This window comes from Hippopotamus amphibius, chromosome 1 (assembly GCF_030028045.1).
Source record: "Hippopotamus amphibius kiboko isolate mHipAmp2 chromosome 1, mHipAmp2.hap2, whole genome shotgun sequence".
NCBI classification, from domain to species: Eukaryota; Metazoa; Chordata; class Mammalia; order Artiodactyla; family Hippopotamidae; genus Hippopotamus; species Hippopotamus amphibius.
The window spans coordinates 29,263,581-29,277,207 of NC_080186.1; the positions used below are offsets into that span (position 1 = coordinate 29,263,581).

The 13,627-nt window shown below is 50.2% G+C and overlaps 1 protein-coding gene across 1 annotated transcript in view; it reads right to left on the reverse strand.

Moving 5' to 3' along the window:
• Positions 1 to 13,627, reverse strand: part of GRIK3 (glutamate ionotropic receptor kainate type subunit 3) — a 235,422-nt gene that overhangs the window by 6,527 nt on the left and 215,268 nt on the right. Inside the window, exons 12-13 of the mRNA XM_057744441.1 lie at positions 10,208 to 10,326; positions 7,519 to 7,736 (exon numbers count right to left, since the gene is read on the reverse strand). Of these exons, the coding sequence (XP_057600424.1) occupies positions 7,519 to 7,736; positions 10,208 to 10,326 (337 nt within the window). The remainder of the gene's footprint in view (positions 1 to 7,518; positions 7,737 to 10,207; positions 10,327 to 13,627) is intronic.

Below are 13,627 nucleotides of genomic sequence, written 5' to 3' on the forward strand. Positions count from 1 at the left end.
ACACTATCTACACACTAATTCATTCAGCTAACTATCTAACCATCCACCCAGCCTTTTACCTACTTATCCGTCCATCCATCCATCCATCCATCCATCCATCCATCCATCCATCCATCCATCCACCTCACCCACTCATTCTCCCACACAACGAACCATCAGTAACTTGACAATGAACCACTCAGGGAGCCCTGCCCCACGCCTTCTGTCTCAAGGAGATGAGAACTTGTCTTTCTGCAAACTCCTCCCTGCATCCTCTTCCCAACACCCCATTCCTCCTCCACAGAGGCCTGTCTGACATCAAAACATATGCTCCCTCCGGTAATACCCCATCATAAATGGAGATGGAAATTTCCCTTGGAGGCTGGCGGGGGGAGGGGTTGGCATTGAGGCTGATGATGTGAATGCCTGAAGCACGTAAAGGGACGGAATGAGGAAGATGGGAAAAGACACCAGAGAGCTTGGGCCAGTTAAGATGAGAAGCGACGGTAAGGTGGGAAGCTGGCTGTGATGCTGATTTTGAGAGGTTCTGCTCTCCCAGCTCCAGGGTCAGCTAACTCACTAACTTCATCACCTTGTTCCCTAGAAAGGCCACCCCCTGTGTTGTCTCATATCTCGGGATCCCCATTTTCAACCACACCCACTCATGGTTTCTGATTCCCTTTAGGTTCTCTCCTTCTGTCCTTGAGTGATTCTGTGCTTCTGAGTATATCCCTGAAAAGCTTCCCTCTGGCACCTCTGAGGCAGGGAGGGATACAGCCAGGGCCCCTCCTGGAATCTCAGTCTCCTCTCCTATCTTCCTGGGCCTGGTCTTCAGAGGCCTCCGTTCTGTCACTGGTCTGAGCTATAATCACCACCCCAGGGAACGGAGTCCCACATCCCTACAGCTCCAGCGTCACCCTGCCTGTCTCAGCTCCAGTGGGAACCTTAATAAGTATTGCTTCAGGGCCAGTCACCCAAATCAATTAATGAAATCGTTTGGAGCAGCCGATACAGGGCGACATGCCAGGATGGAAAGGCTTTTTTTATCAGTGAAATTGGCAAGAAAGTAAGTTTCAGGCTCACGACTTTCAATTCTAGCCTCCTCAAAGAAGTAAATTGATTTTCCCCAACTGAAGATATTTAATCTTGAGAATTTAACATTTCTGAACAAGAAAATGTATATAGGTATATATAAAAATATATATCAATTGCAAAGGGAGCTGAATCTCAGGGAATGTGTGCAGGGAGGCAGCGGCAATGTGATTCCATGCGAGACCTTGGGTATTTTCCATACTGGAAAGGAGACCTTTTCCCAGATTAATTGGCTTTCTTATCCCTGGATGTGGAGTCTTTGGCCTTATCGGATCCACGTACTCCAGCAGTTAATCATGTCTCTTGGGTTATTTTCATGGGGACTAGGAGGCTCCCTGAGCCTCTGCCTCTGTCCACCTCACCAGGACAGACTTGCTGATCCTCTGGCCCAGCAGCTACCTCTGCTGTCTGCAAGTGCCCCTGAGGCTTGCATGTGTAGGGGCTGCAGGCTGGCCCCTGCAGGGGGCAGTCAGGAGGTGAGGGCTGCAGGCTGGCCCTGCAAGGGAGAGTGAGGAGGTGAGGGCTGCAGGCCGGGGATGGAGGTGGTGGGAAGGGTGAGCTCCACTGCATGGACTCTGGTGTCACACCTTCCTGGGTTCCAATGCCAGCTCCTTCTGTGACCACAGGCAAGTGATGTCACACCTCGGAACCTCACTTTCCATGTGTGTAAAATGGGGGTTAGCTTAGCACAGAGCCAGGTTTCTAGGAAGTGCTTGATAAGTGTCTGGTGTCATTCTATCTTTTTAAGGCTCAGTTGTCTCATCTAGAAATTGGGGATAATAATTTCTAGAGTCCAGAGTTTCTTTAGAAACTAAATGACATAATACTCAGTGGTATAAAACTCCAGTGCTGAAACGGGCCAGGTAGGGTACTGTAAATAAGTAAAGACCTCTGAGTGGAGTTCTGATAAACTGGAGAGAGCCGTTGCCTCTAGGCACCTGACAATCTCTGTGGGAGAGCTGGCTCAGTGATACTCTTTCACATTTTCAAGAAGCTGGAAGTGTGAATTTCTTCTTCCTTTTTTTTAATCTTTTGGGTGTGCCACGTGGCATGTGGGATCTTAATTCCCCAACCAGGGATCGAACCCACGCCCCCTGAATTGGCAGCATGAAGTCTTAACCGCTGGACCACTAGGGAAGTCCCGTGAATTTTTTTAAATACAAAAATCTCCCCATTTTGAAATGCTGGCAACTAATTAAAATATGTATAAGAAATGTGTGGCCCCTAAAATCCTATCTATGGGCTGAATGAGGCTGTATATCACCAAGAATAAATAATAAAGACAGTTAACATTTATTGTATGTGTATTCTGTGTCAGGTATGGTTCAAAGTTGTTTATATAAATTATCCCATTTAATCATTTCAATAATCACCTCTATAAGGGGGCAGTATCATTATTATACCCATTTATAGGTGAGAAAAATGAGACACAGAGAGGTCATCAGTAACTGAATCATTCTCAATAACTTCCCATCATCCCCGGGCCTCCCCTGCACCTTTTGCTGCCCCTCTACCTGTCCGCTCTGGGTCTCTTCTATTCTGAGGACCTCTGGGCTCCCCCTGAAGTGCTCAGCTCTGTACAGAGGTAGATGGCCATCCTGCAATAGAGGCACCAATGTCCTCCACAAAGCCCCCAGGCCCAATCTGGAGGGACGTGGAAGAAGAGAGGTTCTGCAGGTGTCCACTGGCTGGGGCTTCTCCATGGCGCTCCAGTTAAACCCTTTGCTTCAGAAGGGGACTACAGGCAACAGGAGAAAAGGGACTGGCCAGCTGGCCCATCTGGGTCAGTCAAACGGAAGGGCATCCAGAGGAGAAAGCCTGTGCCTTAAATGCTCTGTGTGCCCGGCACTGGCCTGCCTACTCTATACACGGTAGCTCATTGAATCTCCTTGATAATTGCTGCATGGTGGGAATCAGTATCCTTGCCATCCAGGTGAGCAAACTGAGGCTCAGAGAAGTGAACTGACTTACCCAAGGTCACCCAGCACAGACAACAGCCAAGACTCAAGTCCTGGTCTGTCTGACTCTAAGATGGATGTGACTTGACTACACCAGGCTGCACCACACTGAGTTTTGCCTGGTCACTGCATTTCTGTCCTCCTATCCTGCTTCTGCTTGAAGGCAGGGCTAAGACTCTATCAGAGAGGCTAGTAGACAGGTCAGGAGACACTGGGAGCTGAGCTCGGGAGCACCCTCCTGAGCCTTCCAGCCCAGGGAAGAGTCTGCTGAGCAGCGGAAGGCAGGGAGATGAACTGGATGGCCTCTGCAGGTGCCTTCTAGGCTCAGTTGCTAGGATGGGGCAAGGCTGTGCAAACGGTGGGGCTGACGGTGCCAGGGACCTGGGGAGCCCAGAACTCTTGGTCCCCAGCTCTATCTCTTCCCTAAGCGGTTGTTGCTCATACACAGTCCTTCCCACGTGGGATGTCTCTCCCAGTGCAACACCAAAGAAGGCTAAAACCTTGGAGAAGCTGTCTTCTGACATCCTCTCCCTTCAAAGCTGCCCAGCCCTCCCCGCCAAGAACACGCTTTCCCAACGTCCTCCTTTACATTTTGCCTACATATTTTTACAGCCAAACAGCGCTTTCAAAGGCCTCCTTTTTCATCTCCTAATTAATTTTTATCTTCCTAGACAGAGGGAGGACAACACAGGAGTCGCTGTTTGTGATGTTTGCTGCTCCCTGACAACTCTTCAAATGAAATTTCCTTTGGAATGATGGGCTGCCTCTAGCCACGCGTCTCCCAGGCTACAGGGTGGGGGACGAGGGATCTGGAGCCCCCTGAGAGACCAGCGTCCCACTTCCTGCTGTTGTCAGCTTTGGATGGGAATGAGCTCTCTCCCTCGAGTGCCACTCTCAGCCAGAGGGGTTTTAAAGACAGTTTGCAGCTTAACTAGGAAACATGCTAAACGCAGAAATGAAGTTTGTTTGCCCTGTGCTCTGGAACCTTCAGGGGTGCCACCTGCTGGGTCCTGTCCTCAACGTGGGCTCCTGTATTTGCTTTGCTTGGCCCTGCTGTCTTTTAATTCCGTCCTTTAATTCAACAACAGCATCCACTCAACGTGAATTATTTAAGCAACTACGGGGACAGTTCTAGGCTGGGGATACGGCTTCACTCTTCCCCGAGGAACTCCCGGACAGTGGCTGGCTCAATGTGGACACAGGGACAAAGAGCACAGGCATTAGAGCCAGACTACTTGGGTTCAAATCCCAGCGCTGCATTTCACCAGCTATGATGCCAGGCAAGAAGTATGGACTCAGGTTACTTTCTGAGCCTCCCTTTCATCATGTGTTAAATGGAGGTGATGACGATAGTCTCTGCCTTCTAGGGGTGTTATGAGGATGACAGGGGTGAATACAGGTACAGTGCTCGGAATGTTGCCTGGCACACAGTAAGTGCCCAATAAACGTTACTATTATTATGAACTTTGCCAGTTTCTCCTACACATCTGATGGCAACCTCTGGAGCTGATTCCTGTTCAACCCTTGTGCCAGCCTTGCCATATACACTCACAAACAGGGGAGAGGATCACCCCTCCGTAAGAAGACCCTGGAGTGGCTGTGGGGAGGACACTGTGTGTGTAGACAGAGTATCTGACTGTACATCCGGCTCCACTGATTCTTGATCTGCTGTTTGATCACCTGCAACGCACCCAGCTCCTCTGGGCCTCTGTTTCTCTAGGTTAAACTCAGGTTTCCTTCCAGCTCTAACTTGAACGTGACCATAAGGAGGCTACCCCCAGACCCGGTGCAGGGGTGGGGGAGAGAGGGCTTGGGGAGGGAGGTATGACTATGGAGAGCGGGGTGTGGGTGGGGCAGGGAGGAAGTAAGTCTGTCCAGGGAACTTCTGGGAGGGTCTTGTGCTTCTAGCTCACTATCCGAGGTGGGGTTAATGTGTCCACACTCAGGTTCCTCTCTGCCTACACCACAGTCCCACCGCTGCTGCTGATGGAAGGGAGCCTGGGCAAGAGGCCCTTCATTTGAATCAAAGCAGGAGACAAGGTGGCCAGACAGCAAGGGGAATTAATTGGCCATCAGGAGAGCAAGGAAGGGGAGTTGGTTCTGCAGGGAGATGTGGAGTTGCTGTTTCTGGCCAAAGGCCCTTGTGAGCCTGTGCCCTTAAGCCCCAGCATCCCAGCTGGGTGGCAGCATCTGTGTCCCTCCCCTGCCCTCTTCACTGCACCATTTGCAGGGAAGGTGGGTGAGGGTGGAGTGGGCTGCGGGAGGTGCTGCTTGATGCGAGGACAGCAGCTCGATGGGGAGCAGACGCTGGGCTCTTGGAAGCCAATCTGAGCATCATAGCATGGAGGGAGGCAAGGGCATCCAATCAGCGGCAATGAGCCTGCACTGGGCTTATTTATGCTGCTTCCCTTTGATCGGGAGCCCTGCTTAGAGACGGGCTCATGTGTAATGCATGAGGGATGCTCTGGCACAGTCAAAGGGCTGGGCCGCAGCCCGGGGCCAGGCAGGAGCAGGCGCACGCGTGCACACACGCACACATGCACGCACACAGCCCATCCCCCCACTCACACTTACCTAAGCACACCCGTGGGGACATTTAAGCAGGCAGACACGCGTGCACGCTCCGCATATATATCCATGGAGACACTCTGGCACACACTTGTAAACAATCACACGCACATATCCACATGCCCAGATCACAGAGACACATGCACATATATGCTGGCCAGCACATACATGCAGACTCTCATGTCCAAGCATGAAGACACACCAGCACCCAGACAGGCTGACACGTGTGCTTGGGCACATGTGTGCACACACGCATACACAAATGTGCATTTACACGTTACATACCGCTACACACGCACATGCACGCGTTCACATACTCACACGCCTGCTTGCCCTCATGAACACACACGCACGGTCCCAGAGAGCCCCTCGTGTGCTTGTGACCATGCTTCATCTGCCCTGCACTCCAAACACACGGTGGTGACCTCGCAGGAAGACCCTGTTTGCCGGCAGCAACATCCCAGAGGGGAGTCCATTCCCTCGCCCTTTCCTCTTCACTAAGTAGCGGCTTCTACCCTCAAGAAGGGGCGCGGGGGAGGCCAGCATGGCGCGGGGCAGGGGGTGCTTCTGGGGCTGCACGCCCCAGAGGTAGAAGGCGTTCCCACCCAACGCCTTTCTCTCCTCACTCAGGCCCCATTGGAGGCGCAATCCATCACTCAGAGGCTTAGCCTGGAAGGAGGCAAGGGCTGGGGGGTGGGGACCGAGGGCCCAGAGGAGAGGAAAACACCTCAGCGTTTCAGACTGATTGAGAGCAATGACAATTACACAAATATATGAATGAGTGGACCCAGAGCCGCAGAGTTCCCAAATCCCGACCATTTCTGAGAAATCATTAGAGTAGGGGTCCTCAAAGTGTGGTCCCTGGACCGGCAGCATCAGCGTCGCCTGGGAACTCATTCGAAATGCACCTTCTCAGGCCCCTCCCAGGACCTATTGAATCAGCAACTTCAGGGATGGGGCCCAGCAATCTGGGGTTCCCCAAGTCTTCCAGGTGATTTGGACACACACTCAATTCTGAGAACCATGGCTTAGAACATGGGCTTTGGAGAAAAGCAGGCCTGGGCCAGCCTCGGGCTCCTTGAGCTGTGAGTCCCTGGACAACCCGCTTAACGCGCCAAGCCTTAGTTTCCACCGCTGTAAAGTGGAAATAACTGCAGTACCTGCTTCACGGGATTTGTCACGAAGATTAAATGAGGCCAAGCATGGAGCGCAGTGTCTGGCCCACTGTGAGCTCTCAGTGGTGGTAGCTAGAGTTACCATTACTTTAATTTCCTGAAGAACATTTACAGCTACTGGTGGTCAGGGTCAGCCAGTTTCCTAAACCCTCAGCTACTCTAGTAGAAGGTGAAAAAACATTAAGGAACTGAGGCAATACTTTACAAAACAGGAGGGCACAGCAAAGTCAAGGCCAGATCCCCTTGAGAGCAGTAACCTGGGCAGGGGACAGGGGCTTTACCTGGCCACCAGCATTCCACGAGTGTAACATGCTAAGGAATGTTTGTAAATGCTTAGGTTTTAAGCCTCCTCCCTTCCTTGGAGGATGTGACCCTGCTGCCCTCTCAGCTCATTCCAAGCCTAGGCCAGCCACTTGGAGATGGATGCCACTGTAATGCAAAGCCAAGGGCAAGGAGCCCACTGGCCCCAGGGCCTGTTCGTGTGTCTGGGCATGCTTCTCCTTCCCCCCTTTCCATCCTCCTCTCTCCACCTGTCCTCTGATGATTTACGGAAACATAGCATATTCACACCGCTTGTCCCAGGTCTGGAAACTTCTATGATCTGTGCTGGGACCAGTCCGGATGGGCTCATCACTACACTGACAGTCAACTGGTCCCAAACAGGGAGGGGTTGAGCCCTGGGGATTTCTGGCCCTTTGGCTCTGTGTGGTTAGGGAAGGACAGTGAAGAGAGGGAGAGGGTCTCACCTTGAAGAAGGTCATGGTGGCCCCATCCTTGACAGCCCCATACTCGATTTTGGTTTGCTTGGCCAGGTCATCGGCAGAGTCAATGGGTGATTCCATGCGCTCCACAGTCAGAAAGGCAGCCAGGTTGGCCGTGTAGGAGGAGATGATGATCAGCGTGAAGAACCACCAGATGCCACCAATGATGCGCGTGGACAGGGCTTTGGGCATCAGTTCAGACCCTGGGAGGAGGGAGGAGACAGGTGGTCCCTGACAATGCCCAGAACTGGGCTGCTTGGGTCCTCTGGATCATGGGACTCCACTGACAATCTAGTAACAGCTGAGACCTCTTCCCTAGACCAGTGGTTCTCAAAGTGTAGTTCCTGGACCATCAGCATCTCTTGGGAATTTGTTAGAAGTACACATTCTCAGGCCCCACCCCAGGACCTACTGAATCAATAACTTCAGGAGTGGAGCCCAGCAACCTGGGCTTTGAAAAGCCCTCCAGGTGATCCTGATTTGGGCTAAAATTTAAGAACCACTACTCAAGAACAACACACACATGCACAACATTTCACAGACTTGTCAGGCCCTCTGATGCCTATCTATGGACCCCGCTGTGTGGTCCCAGGTTCCGAAAACCTAGAAATCAGACCCCTGGGTTCTTCAGTGAATCCTGCTCTTAGCTCTCTGTTTCATCTTGTGCCAGACACTTTCCCTATCTGGGATTCTACAAAGCAAGGAGAATCATGCTTCCTCTGTCCCGGCCTCACACACATACCACGATGCTGCTGCAATGACATAATTTGAGGAAAAAATTGTGCTGGAAATACAAGTGGTATACAAATATAAGATTGCTATACGATGCTTTGCAGGGGGAGAGAAATCAACATTTTTTGAAGCTCTTTGCTGAAATAGATCACTCTTCTTCCCCCACCTTGGGTGCGGAGCACAATTTAGCTGAAACCTTCTAACTGAAGTAATTAACTAGGCGGCTTTCAAGAGATTTAAATAGCAAGTGACTCCTGAACTTTCCAGAATATTTGGACCTGCCATCTGAAAAGCGTCTGCTTTGATATGGATGATTTTTTTTTTTTTCTCAAAGAAATCACTCAAGGGAGAGTTTTTCAAATACATAACTACTTTTCTCCCTCCTAATCAAAAGCTCACGGGGAATACATCAGGGACCAGTCCTCTGAATAGCAGCAGGAGGTGGAAGGGAAGCTATTACTGCATTGAGGGGCCTCCAGGTCTTTCCCAACTGTCCCTGAACAGAAATGATGAACGAAGACGCAGGGGAGGCTTCAGGACACTCATTAATGATGGGGACAGAAGGAGGCGCTTCCCTCTAAAGCCGCCTGTCACTTCCCCGCTGCTGGAGACCATGCTCCCCCACCCCCACCTCCAGCTTCATCTGCCTGGCCCTCCTCAAGCAGGGGGCTAGAGTTGCCCCCAAAGGGAGAATGACTTATTCTAGTTGCTTGCTTGGTGAGCTCTGCCAGGCTCTGGTGGACCCCCGCCCTGGCCTCTGTCATGGCTGGGAGTTTGCTCAGGTTGGAGGTCCTTCATTCAAATGCCCAGCACGGGGCTTGGCATGTAGTGGGCACTCAGGAGACACTGAGATAACGTTAGTCATTCATTCCTTCGGCATTTGCTCATGTATATCTACTGAGGACCAGGGTTTGTGCTGGGCCTTGAGGATACACACAGATGAGTGAGGATACACACATTCTTTGTCCCTTGGATCCCCTTCCTCCCCTGGCAGCCTTGTTGCCCACTGTCCCTCTGTGGGACCCTAACCCAGGCAGAGGCTTTGGTCCTCACCCCCCTCCCCATTCCCCAAGAGAAGAGGCTCTGACACGTGACTCGGTAAGCAGAGGCAATGAGCAGAGGCAATGAGCAGAGGCAATGAGCACTTGGCTCCTGGCCATCAGGGCTTGGGGGGGGGTTCTTCTGGGGGTCTTTCCTGGCTGGGGTTCCCTCCCCCTGTGCTTGCCCTCCAGCCCCTGGTGTCTCTGCACTATGCTCCTTGCAGGTGCTCTGCTTTCTGAGATATCTGAGCAGCTGCAAATCTTTCCAAAAGGTGGGCTACCAGCTGGGGGTAGGTGCAGTATCCCAAACCTCCCTCAAGAGGATGTAAGCAAAGTGGCGTCCTTCTGTGTTTACCAGCTCTGATGTACTGAGGTTAATGCCCCCACCTCAGACATGCCCCTTCGACTACCAGGCTCCCCAGAGTCCAGTTCCTGCTACATTCTGAATTCTCATAGTTCATCTCACTCCACCCCCATGGCCACTACCCCAGCTCAGGGATCATCAGCTCATTCCTGCAATGGCCTGCCACCCAGCCTGCCTGTCTCCAGTCGTCCCCCATTCCTCAGCCCAACTTTGCTCAGCCAGGTTCTGCGGCGGTGAGGCCATCTGTGGGGTTGGCCCCAGCAGACAGGATGCTGTATGTCCATCGCGGCTGGAGCAGGAGGGGCTGGGGGTGAGCCCCGCATGCTATGGGTGGGCATGGCTTATATGCTTCAGCCTCAGACATTGAACCGTTCCAGCCGCAGTAGTGGTAGAGCTTGGGGACCTGGGAAAGAGCGCACACCTGAGCACCCAGGTGTTTCCAACCTTCTGAGGGCTTGGCAGGTCTGAGTCTGCCCTGCAGGGTGGGGCTGGCTGTGCTGACCTGGGAGAGGAGGCTGCTTGGGGAAGGCACACATACCTTGCTGCATCAAGGACCCCATTCCAAACCAGAAGCTGTTCAGCAGAGTGAAGTTATTTTCTACCACCTCAGAGCCAGGGTTGCAGGGGTGAGCATCATACCACTCGTAGGGGCTGAACCTGCAGCAGGAAGAGGGGGGCAAGGAGGCGAGGCCGTGGGGAGATGGGAGGGAAGGGGTGTCCGAGTCACACAAGCCGGCGGTTTAGCGATCAGTGCTGTGCCGAGCCCCTTTAGCGTCAATTCCCTCATTGTTCTGCTGGGGAGGCAGGGAATGGGGAACCAGGGCCATTTTGCTTCTCGTTCTTTACTGTTAGTGCCCTTTTCTGGTGATAAAAGTAATTCAGCAGTATCTCTTAAAATTACAAGTGCACATGCCCTTCAACCTAGCAATTCTGCAACTCATTATCCATCCTAGGCAAAACACTCCTACAGGAGCATAAAGAGAAGTGAGCGAGGGTGTTTATCAAAGCATTGTTTGTAATAGCGAAAAACTGGAAACAACCTAAATGTCCTTCAGTAGAGGAATGATTAAATAAACTATGCCACGATCGTACTTTGAAACATCACGCAGCTGTTAGATGAGACGTACCAACAGGGAAAGATCTTCAACACATATTGTTTGGTTTTTTTAAAAAACGTGATAAAAATAAGAACAATATGATCACATTTATGTAGAGTCCTGAAGACATAGTTGCATACCTATTTATGGACATTTGTATATAAATGCATATAAAGAGCCTGGAAGGATCCATATCTTAAAAAATAGCACTGTTTACCTCTGGGGAGGGGTGTTAAATGACAGAAGAAATTTCATGGGACCCTGTTGCTTTGTATGTATTACACAAATTTTGAAAATGAGAACAGGCTTTTGAATTACTTGTATACTTTAAAAAAACCTTAAAATGGAAAAATAGTAAAACACACTCTTTATAAAATATTCAAACAGTATAGACTACAATGAGAAAGTGAAAGTATGCCAAAATCCCACCTCCTGGGAAGAACAATGTGTTATACACTTTTTTCAGATTTTTCTCTCTGAATATACAAATACATGTATAACAGGAAAAAAATGTTATTTAAAGCCCCCCACTGCATTCTAAGGGAGAGAAATCCTGATAACTGGGGTTGGGGGGACCTTTGTTTACTGCATGAATTGCAGTTGAGGAAATGTAAGCTGGAGGAAGTTAGAACGCTGGAGAGATTGAGAGACTCTGGAGAACGTCCCCACCAGGCTGGAGTGGCTGGTGTGGTTGGTGTGGAGTCAGAGGCTGAGATGAGAGACCTGGAAGCAGAGACATGTCTGATAGAATTTTGCTTTGTTTTTTAAAGTGTGTTGAGCTTTAAGTGTGATGTTGTGACTTTCCATCCCCCTTCTAAAAGCTTTAGTAAATTAAACATTGATCACTGATGCTCACATGAGAAGAATTTTGTTTTCACAAAGTGGGAAGATCCTCCAGATAGGAAATTGCAAAGTGAGACTTCAAACCAAGATGGGGATTTTCAAAGGGAATGACCATGAACTGGTTAGAGGCTCTAAAAATCCACAAGGAAGAGATAGAGGATGAAGAGAGTGGAGATGAGAGGCTGTTGTGAGGAGGGTTTTAGAGAAAGCCTTTGGAGAGCTGTACATTCAGGGGCCCCTGCATTCCCCTGGTGAAGTCGAGGGAGAGCAGCTTCCACAGGGCAGCTAGGGAAGCTCGGGATGGCTCTGTAAGCAGTGGATGTGATGGATACCACCTGGGAAGCCTGGAGGGCAGGGGTTGGGCTGATGCGTGCTTCCTAGGTGAGGCGGTAGGGTGAGTCCTTGCTGCATGGCACTGTCCTGCAGGCCCAGACGTGGTCAGGGCTAAGGATGTTTCTCTGGACCAGATGGGCCCATGTAGAAGAGAGATCCAGCCCAGATCCACCTTGACTCCTATCCAAGAAGGGTGATGGGACTCCAACAGGGAGAAGCCATGGGGCAGGGGCTGCTATAAGACCAGGTGCTGAGCAAGGGAGTAGGCTGACCAAGGAGACACTGCCAAAGGGGGCCCACATGAGGGTGACGGGAGAAGTCTGATCTGTGAATGAAGACAGAAATGTTGAGGACAGACCATCAGTCCCTCCCATCAGGAAGCACACACGAGCCTCTTAGATAGCTTCCTCCACAAGAGGGAAGACAGCAGTATCAAGCAGTATCAGCAGTATTTTGATCTGTGGAACTGAAAACCACAGCCACAGAAAGAGAAAATGAAAAGGCAGATGACTTTGTACCAGATGAAGGGACAAGATAAAACCCCAGAAAAACAACTAAATGAAGAGGAGATAGGCACCTTTCCAGAAAAAGAATTCAGAATAATGATGGTGAAGATGATCCAGGACTTTGAAATAAGACTGGATGCAAAGGTTGAAAAGATGCAAGGAAAGTTTAACAAAGATCTAGAAGAATTAAAGAACAAGCAAACAGAGATATGCAACACAATAACTGAAATGAAAAATACACTAGAAGGAACCAACAGCAGATTAACTGAGGCAGAAGTGTGAATAAGTGACCTGGAAGACAGAATGGTGAAAATCACTGATGTGGAAAAGAATAAAGAAAAAAGAATGAAAAGAACTGAAGACAGACTAAGAGACCTCTGGGACAATGCTAAATGCACCAACATTCGCACTATAGGGGTCCCAGAAGAAGAAGAAGAGAGAGAAAGGACCTGAGAAAATATTGGAAGAGATTATAGTTGAAAACTTCCCCAACATGGGAAAGGAAATAGCCACCCAAGTCGAGGAAGCACAGAGAGTCCCAGGCAGGATAAACCCAAGGATAAACACGCCAAGACACATAGTAGTCAAACTGACAAAAATTAAAGACAGAGAAAAGTTACTGAAAGCAACAAGGGAAAAATGACAAATAACATACAAGGGAACTCCCATAAAGTTAACAGCTGATTTCTCAGCAGAAACTCTGCAAGCCAGAAGGGAGTGGCACGATATATTTAAAGTGATGAAAGGGAAGAATTTACAACCAAGAATACTCTACCTAGCAAGGATCTCACTCAGATTTAAAAATATATATATATATTTATTATTTATTTATTTTATTGGCTGTGTTGGGTCTTTTTTTGCTGTGCGCAGGCTTTCTTTAGTTGTGGTGAGTGGGGGCTACTCTTCAATGTGGTGTGCAGGCTCCTCATTGCCGTGTCTTCTCTTGTTGCAGAGCACAGGCTCTAGGCACATGGGCTCCAGTAGTTGCAGCACATGGGCTCAATAGTTGTGGCTCATGGGCTCTAAAGTGCAGGCTCAATAGTTGTGGCACATGGGCTTAGTTGCTCCGTGGCACATGGGATCTTCCTGGAGCAGGGATCGAACCTTTTTCCCCTGCACTGGCAGGCGGATTCTTAACCACTGCACCACCTAGGAAGCCCCTCATTCAGATTTGATGGA